This window comes from Mus caroli, chromosome 7 (assembly GCF_900094665.2).
Source record: "Mus caroli chromosome 7, CAROLI_EIJ_v1.1, whole genome shotgun sequence".
Classification (NCBI taxonomy): domain Eukaryota; kingdom Metazoa; phylum Chordata; class Mammalia; order Rodentia; family Muridae; genus Mus; species Mus caroli.
The window spans coordinates 143,792,558-143,805,411 of NC_034576.1; the positions used below are offsets into that span (position 1 = coordinate 143,792,558).

At 46.6% G+C, this 12,854-nt stretch overlaps 1 protein-coding gene across 2 annotated transcripts in view; it reads left to right on the forward strand.

Annotated features, from left to right (window-relative positions):
- Ap2a2 (adaptor related protein complex 2 subunit alpha 2) overlaps nt 1-12,854 on the forward strand; it is a 72,175-nt gene that overhangs the window by 26,217 nt on the left and 33,104 nt on the right. For both annotated transcript variants that reach the window (XM_021169206.1, XM_021169205.2), the window contains exons 2-4: nt 500-568; nt 9,742-9,884; nt 10,972-11,165. In XM_021169206.1, the coding sequence (XP_021024865.1) occupies nt 500-568; nt 9,742-9,884; nt 10,972-11,165 (406 nt within the window). The remainder of the gene's footprint in view (nt 1-499; nt 569-9,741; nt 9,885-10,971; nt 11,166-12,854) is intronic.

Below are 12,854 nucleotides of genomic sequence, written 5' to 3' on the forward strand. Positions count from 1 at the left end.
CGTCCTCAGAGCTATGGCACACAGGTAAACTGGAGGTGTAGTGCGCCCGTCCTCAGAGCTATGGCACACAGGTAAACTGGAGGTGTAGTGCGCCCATCCTCAGAGCTATGGCACACAGGTAAACTGGAGGTGTACTGCGCCCCTCTGAGGTGTTGCTTCCCAGAGGTGCTGGGAGCTTATCCTACTTTTCACGATCCTCATGGGGTACTTGCCTTGCTGTGACTACCCTGGGCCAGTCCACTAGGGGCTTGGTCCACTGGGACCTGCGCTGGTCCTGAAAGGGTTTATTTCTTGCCTTGGTTTTACCTCCTGTCTTCAAGTTCTGAGGCTGCGTGGAGACCCCAGGGCTTTGTCTGGGTGGTGTTCCATGTAGTTGGGGCCTTTCCCCCGGCACCACTGAAAACCGTGAGTCTGTCATCAGATCTCAGTGTGGGTCTCAGGAGGAAGGAATGCTTCTTCAGAGGCAATGGAATAATATATTTATATTCCTTCCTCCTAGGTAAAAGTAAAGAAGCTGAAATAAAGAGAATAAACAAGGAACTGGCAAATATTAGATCCAAATTTAAAGGTAAGTGTTACCCTTTTCTACAACCTACTGAAGGCCTTGTAATGATTGTTATTCTTCATTGTCAACCTAATGTGTTCTGGAATCTATCTGGACATGTCTGTGAGGAATTGTCTACATTATGCTCATTGAAGTAGGAAGACACCCTAAATGTGTAGAGTACCATTCTGTGGGCTGGGGAGTCCTGGACTGCATTAAGAGGAGAAAGTAAGCTGAGCACATCTCTAGCCTCAGGGATGCTCCCAGCTTTGGCCCTAGTGAGCTCTGCTCAAAAGCAGTGTGCACGGGAGAGAAGTGAGCGTTGGGCCTGTCTGTGAGTTCATCTGTCTTTTGTTTTCTGACTGGATGTGGCCAGCTCCCTCAAGTCTCTGCAGCTGATGTCTTCACCATGGTGGGCACATGAGCTGTGAACCTAAGTAAACCCTCCTAAAGTTGCTTGTGTCAGAGAGCTCTGTCACAGCCATCAGAAAAGTAATAAGTACAAAAATAGTCTTTTACTTTACAAACAAACAAACAAACAAGCAAGCAAACAACAACCTCCTAAAACACATCAAGTTCTTAGTCTTGTAAATCCAGCCATGAGGGATGCAGGCAGTGAGAGCAGCCTGTGTGGAGTTGGTTGGGCAGCAGCTTCCTAGCTTTCACTTTGACCTTTTCCTAGACGTTGGAAGTAACACTGACTCGTGTCTTGTCTGGAAAGTGCTGCTCAGCACTATGCGAGGAGGAACAGCTTTGACAGGGTGCGAAGTCTGTTGAGCACGCACATGCCCTTGTGGTTGTTTGTCTAACTCCAGTGTATCTGCCCTGCCAGGTGAAGGCAGAGACCTGCCCTTACAGGTCCTGCTGCTAAAAAGCTGTGTGCTCTGCTAAGCACTCCTGCCTTGAAACACTGCTCAGCACCAGCTTAGAATCCTGCATGTAGGACACTGGGAAGGCCCAGCTAACCCTTTAACCGAGCATATCATGAGAACTAGAACAGCCGGAGTGTCCTAGAAATGATGAGCAGAGGAGAAGCTTGGCTTGCACCCTGGGAAAGGTGCATGGGCAGCAGCGTTAGCCTTGTGGTCTCCTAGAGCCTCAGCATGGGCAACTCGGGCCTTAACAGAGGATTTCCTAGATGGCCTGGGAGTTAGAAAACTAGTGGGATTTAGCTGATGACCTGTCCAGAGTATTTGCTGTTGAGCTGGCAGAAAGTTAAATTTGGGCATTTTAAAGCAGGCCCCTGAAAGTCCTGACACCAAACTTGTAATGTAATGACTTGTCTTGTGACTTGTTTTTGGTAGTCGCACTGCTCTCACTCACTGCTCTGTAAGGAGTGGTGCTGCCCATTTGTTTCTCTGCAGGCTGCGAATGCTAATGGTTGGTTCTCCAGATGCAAACGACATCATGGGGTTGCAATGCCAAAGACTTCCATAGGATACCAGTGCACTGTAATGGGGAGGGAGACCGTAGGTAGAGAGATACTGACTCACAGTCACCTGTAAACCATTGGGCAGCTGTGGAGTCTGGCCTGCCTCTGGATTCTTATGCTACCCCTGCTGCTCAGGTTCAGGCAAATTTAAGCAGAGTTGGACACAGCCACCAGACCAGCTTCCACCTGCTGGCAGCTCCGGACCCTCAGAGGGGCATCAGATCCCCCAGAACTGGAGTTACAGATGGTTATAGCTGCCATGTGGGTGCTGGGCCTCAAAGGAAGAGCAGCCTATGTTCTTAACCACAAAGGTCATTCCAGCCCCAAATGTTGATATTTTTGTTTGTTTTAAGAACAACAATCTGGGGCTGGAGAGATGGCTCAGAAGTTAAGAACATTGACTGCTATTCCAGAGATCCGGAGTTCAATTCCCAGCAACCACATGGTGGCTTATAATCATATATAATAAGATCTGGTAGCTGGGCATGGTGGCGCACGCCTTTAATCCCAGCACTCGGGAGGCAGAGGCAGGCGGATTTCTGAGTTTGAGGCCAGCCTGGTCTACAGAGTGAGTCCCAGGACAGCCAAGGCTACACAGAGAAACCCTGTCTCGAAACACCCCCCCAAAAAAAAATCTGGTGCCCTCTTTTGGTCTATAGGGATACAGGCAGGCAGACTGCTGTGTACATAATAAATAAATAAATAAATAAATAAATTAATTAAAAAAAAAGGAAGAACAATAATCTAATTTGTGTGTGTGTGCAGTAGATGAGTCCAAGCCCAGTCCTGCCACTGGTGTCAGCTGGGGAGTAGACAGTTCCAAGACCTCCTTCCTGAAAGCACGAGAGTGCCTTGAGAAAAAAACATTCTCAGGCCGCCCAGGAGAAGGCCATGGCCTGCTCGTGAGGCCAGGGGCAGCACTGTTTGTGCCCTTACCTTCCTGCTCTGAGAAGGGAGTCCAGATGGTGTAGGCTTGGAGTTTTCAAACCTACTTCTTAAAGGCTTCAACCTCCCTTCTAGCCACCTACCAAAGGTAGGGAAAAAGAAGGTTAACAGGAAACGGGGATTGTAGACCTGCTTAAAAGTAGTTCTTTGGGGCGATCCAATCCAAAACACTAAATATGAGTCCGTAACAGCAGTCCAGTCTAATTGGCAAATACCAAACACAAATTGGTAGTAGCAGCTCGATCCAGAAGAAACCACAGTGCTCTGCTCTATGGCACGAGTCTGTGGAAGCACCAAGAAGCAGCTGGAATACCCCGAGAAGTTCTTTGGCGTGTTTATCTCTACAAAGTCACGGCAAGCAAAGATCAGCAGAGATGCAAGGCAAAGCAAGAGCAGCACCAGCCAAGATCAGTGAAGCATTGCAAGGCAAACCAGTGCAAGAGCTCCATTCATGCCTGTCAGTTATACTTCATCTTTCAAACATCATGTGTCCTCTCATGTGTGCCTCAGGAAAACATCCTCTCATAAGACAGCTTCCAGAAAAACATCACATAACACAACTGAATCTCCAAAGAAACCAGAAATTCCACTGCAAGATGGAGCTATGCTTTGATGGCCCTAAGGGCCTTAGAGCCATGACCATTAGTTGGAATGATGTTGTTTTTCAAGTAAAGCATATAGCTTATCAGCTGGGGGTGGGCTATGGCTGACATCTGATCAGCAGAGGCTAGTGGCTTCAGACATTCAAAGGACATAACTCCTTTCTACCTGGCTCAGAATGGATCCCTGTATAGAGGGGTAAAAGCCAAAGTCTGGGTCCCACATGATTGGACATCCTCTTTTACATCATACCATCCCCCTAGAGCTCTGGGGATTGGGCCCACACCTCTCTCACACAGCAGCTGGGTTTTCTTGGCACATGGCACTGTGTACAACCTCATAGTTAGACCTTGGTTGAAGTGAGGAGCACCCTTCCCTCTGGTAGGAAAGCGTTGTCTCCCTGATCTTGAATGCAGTTGGTTTAAATACACTGTTGTAGTATGTGGTCAGAGAGGGACAGGGGTGCTCAGAGAAAATGAGAGCCTGTGAATTGTAGCCTATGGAGGCCCAAGAGATAATATCATGAAGAAGTAAGGCTCATGTTACAGAGAACTGGGTTTACAGCATTTAAATTTTGGTATAAAAGACAAACTCAGTAGGAAATGTAGAAAGTGTCAGAAGTGAGAACAGACTTTGAAGTAAGGCCACTTGGGGTGACTTAAATGAAGATATGGCAGATGACTGAGATGATAGAGGTAGTTTAAGAAAACTTTGGTGTTCTGAAAGGCTGGGCGGATGAGAACTGTAGCTCACAGGGAGGAAAAGATGGGGTGTATAGATGGTGGGAGGATGGACTAAAGCTGATACCTGGATGGTTGCTTGGTGTCGTGGGAGGGAAGGTGAGGTGTGAGGTGGATGGGCTTTAGAAACCTAAGAATCTGGAACAAACATAGAATATATAAAAGGGGATCTACCCCAAATATGTTAGTATACAGGCTCAAAGACTGGTGCACTGAGTGGTGAGGGGCAGAGGGAGGGCCTGTCTTCACAGCTGTGCAAGGCTGGCAGCTTTTGAGCAGGAAGCAAGAGAGCAGGAAGAAGGATACAAAGTCCAGATATTGAGGAAGTCCACTCTAGGAGTGACTCTGGGAAAAATGTTCTTATTAAAAAAAAACAAAAAACAAAAAAAAAAAACAAAAAAAAAACCCCAAAAACACCACTCAAGGGAAAAAGAGAATTAAAAAAACAACAGCAATGAGGGGGGAGAGGGAGGAAAGGATGGAGTGAAAGAAGAGAGTGTGAGCTTGTATATACAAACACTTGCAAAATTCAGGAGGCCTAGGTGGGAGAATTGCCAGTTTAAGGTCAGTCTGGGAGTTATAGTGAGACCTTGTCAAAAAAACAAACAAAAACCAAAACAACCTTAAGGGCAGGAGAGATGGCTCAGTGATTAAGAACACTGTCTTGCTCTTTCAGAGGACCTGGGTTTAATTGTGTTCCCAGAACCCACATGGTTGTTCACAACCATCTGTAATTCCAGTCCCAGGGGATCCTTCAGGCACTGAATGCACACGACTGGCACACACCTTTGATCTCAGCACTTGGGAGGTATAGACAAGTAGATATGAGTTTGTAGCCTGCCTGGACTATACAGCAGCAAGTCTCAAACAGCAGCCTGTCCAAAACCCTATAGCAATTAAATAGTAATAATAATAAAGCTTAAAAAGATGTTTTAAAAACAAAAATGGAAGAATTTCCTAACAATAGCCTTTCTATGATAGAGGAACTTTTGCAGACTCATGATTCCAGGTACAAGGTCAATTATAGGGAAATGAATGATAAAACAGAGGATGCTGGGTAGTAAATTTAAATGGTGATTGTATGTGGCAATGTTTTGTGGCGTTTAAAGTCTATGTAGAAATTAAGTCCTTGATAGCAAGCAGATAAAGCATGATAAAATGTGAGCAGCGGACCTGGAAAGTTGAATCTTTATCTTTATCTTTTTTTTTTTTTTTATGGCAGTCTAACATACTGAATGATTGATGCTAAGCTATACGAAAGGGCACTACTTTAATGAAGACTTGGAGTCTTCCATGGATTAGGCTGGCCTTGAGCATGTGCTTTCATGGAGATTGACTTTGAACTTCTGATCCTCCAACATCCACCACACTAGTTCTGAGGTTGTAGGTGGTTTCTTCCACACCAGGTTTCTGTGGTGCTGGTCAAACCCAGGTCTTCTACCAATGAGCTGTTTCCAGCTTTTAGTTTTACACTTGGCCATCTCAAAATAACTACAGCATTGGCTCCCTGTTGGGTAGACATAGAATCCTTTGTTGTTGTTGTTTTGAGACAGGGTTTCTCTGTGTAGCCCTGGCTGTCCTAGAACTCACTCTGTAGACCAGGCTGGCCTCGAACTCAGTAATTTGCCTGCCTCTGCCTCCCAAGTGCTGGGATTAAAGGCATGCGCCACCATGCCCGGCTACATTGTGGTACTTTTAAGATTTACCATTTTACTCTCCAGTACAGAATATGGAGCATTCTAGTGGTGAAGATTGTCTCTCAGCAGTAATAATGTGGGGATGTAGGCTCTGACTTTATAAGCTGCATATTCTAAGACCATATGGTATAGGTAAAGTCTGTGATTAGAACTCAGCTGGTACAGTGGTATTTATCCACTGGTTACCACCACAGGAAGTCTATTTAAGATGTTGGTAGGTGTCTTAGTCAGGGTTTCTATTCCTGCACAAACATCATGACCAAGAAGCAAGTTGGGGAGGAAAGGGTTTATTTGGCTTACACTTCCATGCTGCTGTTCATCACCAAAGAAGTCAGGACTGGAACTCAAGCAGGTCAGGAAGCAGGAGCTGATGCAGAGGCCGTGAGAGTTGCTCAGCCTGCTCTCCAAGATTACCAGCCCAGAGCTGGTCCCACCAACAAGGGGCCTTTCCCCCTTGATCACTAATTGAGAAAATGCCTTACAGTTGGATCTCATGGAGGCATTTCCTCAACTGAAGCTCCTTTTTCTGTGATAACTCCAGCTGTGTCAAGTTGACACAAAACTAGCCAGTACAGTAGGTTTTGGGCAGGAGCTTTGGGGCTGTAAATAGAGTGCTTTTCTAGCTCAAAGTCTAATCCCTGATCCTAGCACTGCATAAAACCAGGTATGGTGGTGCTCACCTATCATCCCATACTTAGGAAGTAATTCAGATGAGAATTGCAAGGTTATTCTCTGCTACATAGTGAATTTGAGACTAGCCTGGATTATATGAAACCTTGTTTGAAAAAACAATCAAGAAAAAGTTGGAAGTTTGTGTGCCTGTGGATGCTGAGAGGCCAGAAGAGGTTGTTGAATCCTCCAGAGCTGGTTACAGGTAGGTCCTTTTGGGAACACTCAGTTTGTTACATGGGTGCTAGAATCTGAACTCCTGTCTTCATGAGGGCCCTGTAAGCACCTTTCATAGCTGAGCCACCTCTCCAGCCTGCTCATGGTAGTGTTAACAGAATTGGATTCTTGCTTTGTTTAGTTGGGGACCAGTTCTTGGGACCTGGCTCAGAGCTACAGTGTATCTAGTCTATTAAAGGCTCAGAGCTACAGTGTATTTAGTCTATTAAAGGCTCAGAGCTACAGCGTATCTAGTCTATTAAAGACACAGACACGATGACCTTGATTTTGCAGGTCTCCAGACTCTGGAGGTAGTCAGTTAATTTGCCACACAAGATCATAAAAGACTTAGTTAGCCTTTATTTTTGGTTTTGTGTTAGATTCTATGAATGAATACGTACTTGTTCATTACCTTGCTAGATTTTGACCAATTTCTTTCCTGCAGTTCTTCCATCTTCTGTCCAGGTCACACTCACCACCAATCAGTGGTTAGCACATCCTCAGTGGCTTTTAAAAACGTTTTAGTTTTATTATTTTTAATTAAGTGTGTGTGTGTGTGTGTGTGGTTTGTATGTGGGTGTGCACATGAGTACAGGTGCCCACAGGGACTAAAGATGTTGGGTCCCTCTAGAGCCAGAGTTACAGGTAGTGGTGGGCTGCCTGATGTGGTGCTGGGAACTGAACTCTGGTCCTCTGAAAGAGCAGTGCATGCTCGTAGCCCCGGAGCCATCTCCTCAGTGTGTCCAACTCAGTTTGCTCTCTCAGATCCTGATCGTTCATATTTCACGTGCAGATCTCTCGTTGGTTTAAACTGTTGTGTTCTCTGTATGCTTCAGTGGAGGTCCTCGGGCAGTCTGTTCAGTCGGTCTCTCCTCCCACTCTATGGTGCCCGGGGGTTGAACTCAGGTCATCAGGCTTGCATTAGCTGCTTTTACCTGCTGACATTTCACTGTCCCCAGTCTTGCTATATACACAGCTAAGGCTGGCCTTAAATTTCTTGCCTCCATCTCCTGAGTTCTGGGATAACAGTCTTGTACCACCAGCTTCCTAATTTACGTTCTTTCGGAATATACCTTGAAATAGAATACATTAATTTGGCTTTTTTCCCCCCTTTATGATGGGGGTAGAACCCATAAGCACATGTGTGCTAGGCAAGTGTTTTAAACCACTGTAACCTGATAATTCTTTTTAACCTTTTGAATAATAACCTTTCTTTTTTAAGATGGAATCTCATCCCTTACTGGGCTGGAGCCCACTATATAGACCAGTCTGGCCTCAAATTCGCAGAGGTCTACCTGTTCTGCCTTCCTGCTACTCGTGCTGCTCACACAGCAGTAAGCTGAGGCTGAACAGGAGGCACAGCCAGCTAAATGCTCTATCAATATCTGAGTTGTAAATGTTGTTCTGCTGCTGGGAAGGAGGGGAGATTTCCCAGGAGCTCTACAAGCCCACTTTGAGTAGGTCTTTGTCCAACATGTGGGGCGTTTGTTCTGTACATCCCTGTGAGGTTAGTAGGTCTGTCCACAGAGATGCCACTGCCCAGCCCTTAACAAGCAGAAAGGATAGTGTTGCTGTGATAGTCTTGATCAGTCACATACCCTTAGACCATATATTTAAGTTATACTTATATGTTTAAATTATATTTATATATAAAATTTGTTATCTTTTCCTGATAATACATATTTTTTAAATTTTCATTTATTTTATATTCCAACAGTTTCCCCTCTCTCCTTTCCTCCCAGCCTCACCACCCTGAGACTCCCGGCTACTCTTCCTCCATTTCCTTTCAGAAAAGGGCTGGCCTCCATGGGTATTAACCAGCTATGACATATCAAGTTGCAGTAAGACTAGGCATTTCCTCTTCCGTTAAGGATAGACAAGGCAACCCAATAGGAGGAAAGGATCCAAGGGCAGGCAACAGAGTCAGAGACAGCTCCTGCACCTCCTATTAGGAGTCCCACCGGAAGACCAAGCTACACAACTGTTACATATATGCAGAGAGCCTCGTTAGTCCCATGCAGGCTCCCTGATTGGCAGTACAGTCACTGTGAACTCCTATGGGCTTGGATTGATTGATTTTTGTGGATTTTCTTGTGGTGTCCTTGACCCCACTGGCTCTTACAAACCCTTCCTCCTCTTCTTAGGATTCCCTAAGCTCTGCCTAATGTTTGGCTGTGGGTCTCCAAGTCTGTTTCCATCAGTTCCTGGGTGAAGCCTCTCTGGTGGCAGTTTAGACCATACATATGTTATACTGACTTGGTGTCACTGGAGACCCAGCCTAGGGAGAAGAATAGATGCTAGCATCCCCTCCTTACTGCTGCAGGACGGCTCCGGAATTTTCCTGTGCTTTAAATGGTGTGCCAGTGGCTCTTGGTTACACTTGGAGCTTTGTGCTGTAGTAAGTCTCATGTTGAACCTGCTTTGCTGTGATTAAGAGGGAGTTTAGCCGTGCTAAACACAGTTTCTGGACTGTGTGTGGTTTTATGGCTAGGCGATTTGCCCCACAACTTTGTGAAATGGAAGATAATTTATAGTAAGTATCTGCCTAAGCCAATAAGCTTGTTTAGAGGATTAGCTTGATGGCTTGTGCAGAACTTGCAGATCTGTCTCTTCAGGGCTTTTGGGGCCAAGGCAGGTTGAGAGAGGTCAAGGCCCCCCTGGCAGACAGGCACTAGCAGGTCTTTTTGGCTACAGAGCACTGACTGCCATGTATTCTGGATTGTGGTGTGTGCCACACTTACCAAGTGCAATAGCACTACCTGTGTGTGTAGCTGCATGTCTGGCTGGAGGCCTGTGGCCTCTTGGAGTCTTTTACTACAATCTGTTACTGTACTATACAGATCTTTGTCTTCTTACCTTGACTACTAGATGTAAACCTTTTATTCACCTTTTCTGTAGGTGACAAGGCTCTTGATGGCTACAGTAAAAAGAAGTATGTCTGCAAATTGCTCTTCATCTTTCTCCTTGGTCATGACATTGACTTTGGACACATGGAAGCTGTGAATCTTCTGAGCTCAAACAGATACACGGAAAAGCAGATTGTGAGTATGGTTGAGGGGCAGGGCCCTGTGCCTTATGTGCAGTTCGCAGACTCCTTCTTCCTCTCTGTCGCATGTTGGGTGCATCTGGCCTGTGTTACTGCCTGGTGCTGATTCCTTGTAGTCATGCCCATCCCAGCCTGGTTTTCTGCTTCTGAGGACCAGTGGTGCCCAGGACGGACTTGGGTGGCTGGCTCTCTTCCCAATGCTGCTTTCTGTTGGCTTAGGCTACTGGAGTCTCTGTGCTCACACCCCTGTGTCTGTCGCCCACAGCCTCAGTGCCTCCTTTTCACTGGGCCTGGCTAGAGAGCAATGCGCCAGCAGTCACTTTCCTCCGTGGCCTTTTGCATGACTACTTGAAACTTGGGTCTGTGCCACGGGGACAGGCAATAAAGCCAGAAAAGGTGCTGTCTCTTCTTTGCAGGCTGCTCAAACTTGCTTAGGTTTAGAGTTTCAGCTCTGCATTCTGTTATAGTAAGGCTGTCAATAACAGCTTTCTCTTTTGGTTAAAAATTTAACTTACAGAAATTAAAAAATAAGGCAAGTATCTTAGGATTTTTTTTTTTTTTTTGTTAAGAAAATTAGCCTTTTCTGCTTTCAGGCTCCACACGCTTACCTTGTAAGTGATAGAATGATGACATGAGACTGGGTTTGAGCAGAGTGAGGTGGCAGTGGGGTAAGCTGAGAGAGGAGTGAGTGGACAGCAGTAAGCTAGGTTGCGCACAGATACGCATATTTATTAGTGAGTGGTGCCAGGCTTGGTTCTTGCCATGATAGTTCCCTCCTATCCTGACATGAAGATGGTGTGGCAACTGAGCATAGATGTGTGAGCTACTGAGAAGGAAATGATATTTGGGGAAGGACTAAGTGCTCTGGTTTCCTTGTGCCTCTCTGACTTTGCACATATTTTAGTGGGAATGCAGCATCAGGGCTGGGTGGGTGGTAAAAAAGTGTTGATCACTGGTACATTGTCCGAGTCCCTGTAGCATCCCCTGGGACGCTGCTAGAGGCTTTCCAGGCTTCCTTCTCTGTGCATTGTGTGTTAGGCGTCTTGTCATAAGCTCTTTGTCCCTGCCTTCTGGAAATACAGGGCTACCTTTTCATCTCTGTATTGGTGAACTCGAATAGTGAACTGATCCGGTTGATTAACAATGCCATCAAGAATGACCTGGCCAGCCGCAATCCTACGTTTATGGGCCTCGCCCTGCACTGCATTGCCAACGTGGGTAGCCGTGAGATGGCGGAGGCCTTCGCCGGAGAGATCCCCAAGATCCTCGTGGCAGGGTATGTATCTGCGTGCTATGGAGGGGCAGCATGCACTTCTTCTAAACACACTCCACCGTGTGTAGTGAGGGATGTCAGGGAGGCCTGCTATAGAGCTCTGCCTGAGATCACTGAGGCCTGAGCACAGAAGGAGACCGTCTTAGCCTGCCTGCCTAGAAAGGACTGCAGGGAGAAAGAGGTGGTTTGGTATAACCCTGAGTCATCCTGCCAGAAGCATTGGAGCAAAGGCCAAGCCCTTGTTTTTTTTTTTTTTTTTTTTAAAGAATTATTTATTTTATGTATGTGAGTACACTGTAGCTCTCTTCAGACACACCAGAAGAGGGCATCAGATCCCATGACAGATGGTTGTGAGCCACCAGGTGGTTGCTGGGAATTGAACTCAGGACCTCTGGAAGAGCAGCCAGTGCTCTTAACCGCTGAGCCATCTCTCCAGCCCAGGTCAAGCCCTTGTGTATTGAGAATTCTGCATCATCTTTCCCCTCAGTTCATTTGGAGAGCCGCCAAGTGGTGTTGAGGGGTCGTTCTGGAAGAGTTTGAAGCAGCCCTGGGCTATTTTGGGCCTCAGGGTTGGCAGAGGCAAGGCCAGCTTCTGCCTTGTTGTGTGCTTTGTGCTGTTGTGTAGCCGGTCCACAGACAGTGGTTACATTCATCATGGTCCAGGAGACAGGATAGGATAATTGTTAATGAACTTAACAGGATGTCAAGGCCCTGGGAGCCGTGGCTGTAGCCCTCTGTTACTGTGAAGCTGGAATATAGGGAGGCCAGAGCTAGCTTACCTTCTCTACCTCGTCAGCCATCTTGGGGGAAATGGGTGGGGCCGACACAGAACAAATTTATCATTTTCATAGTGGAGTGCCTACCCCTGTCATCTAGTAGGCAGAGGCCAAAGATGCTACAAGTTGTGTCCTATGCATGTCACAGGCACAAAGCAGAGAGCACTGCAGGTCTCTGTCACTGTGCTGTGGTGCAGGAACTTTAAGCCAACCCTTGGCACCTCAACCTTGAGCAATGTGAAGCACAGGCAGGTAGAGGAACCAGGCTGGAGAGAACTGTCCTGTGGAAACAGGTTCAAAAATATAGATGTGGGCCCCAGGATATTGATGAAGAGAACCCATTACAGAGCTGAGAGGCTGTGGGAAATTAAAAGACTTACTACTGTAGACTGTAAGCAGAAACCACTAGAGAACACTGAGGAGTTTGAGGTAGGAGATTACGGTGGGTGTTGGGATAGAAGAAGGGCTAGAGTTCAGACCAGAGAGGAAGGAAGTTGGGCAGGATGCAAGTGTGAGCTGCTAGCAAGGCCTCCCTGGCCATCTTCCCTAATAGTCACTATGAAGTCCTGTGACAGACACCTGAGTGTTGCCTGCTGTGCTCCATCAGGGATCGTGGCTCAGATGTCTCTGTTACATTGCTGCCCCCTGGCATTCCCACAGGGCTGGACTAATGGAGGAAGTACAGACAGGGTAATCCTTGAAAAACACTGAAGGAATAGGAATATTTCCTGAACCACCCAAGAGTCCATGCAGAGCGGTCACAAGGCCCGGTGCCGAGTAAAGGTTCTTTAGCAGGAGACAGGTAGCTTCTCCCAGTTAGAGCATGAGGGGCTGTAGGGACAGTTGATGGGCATGAGGGGCTGTAGGGACAGTTGATGGGCATGAGGGGCTGTAGGGACAGTTGATGGGCATGAGG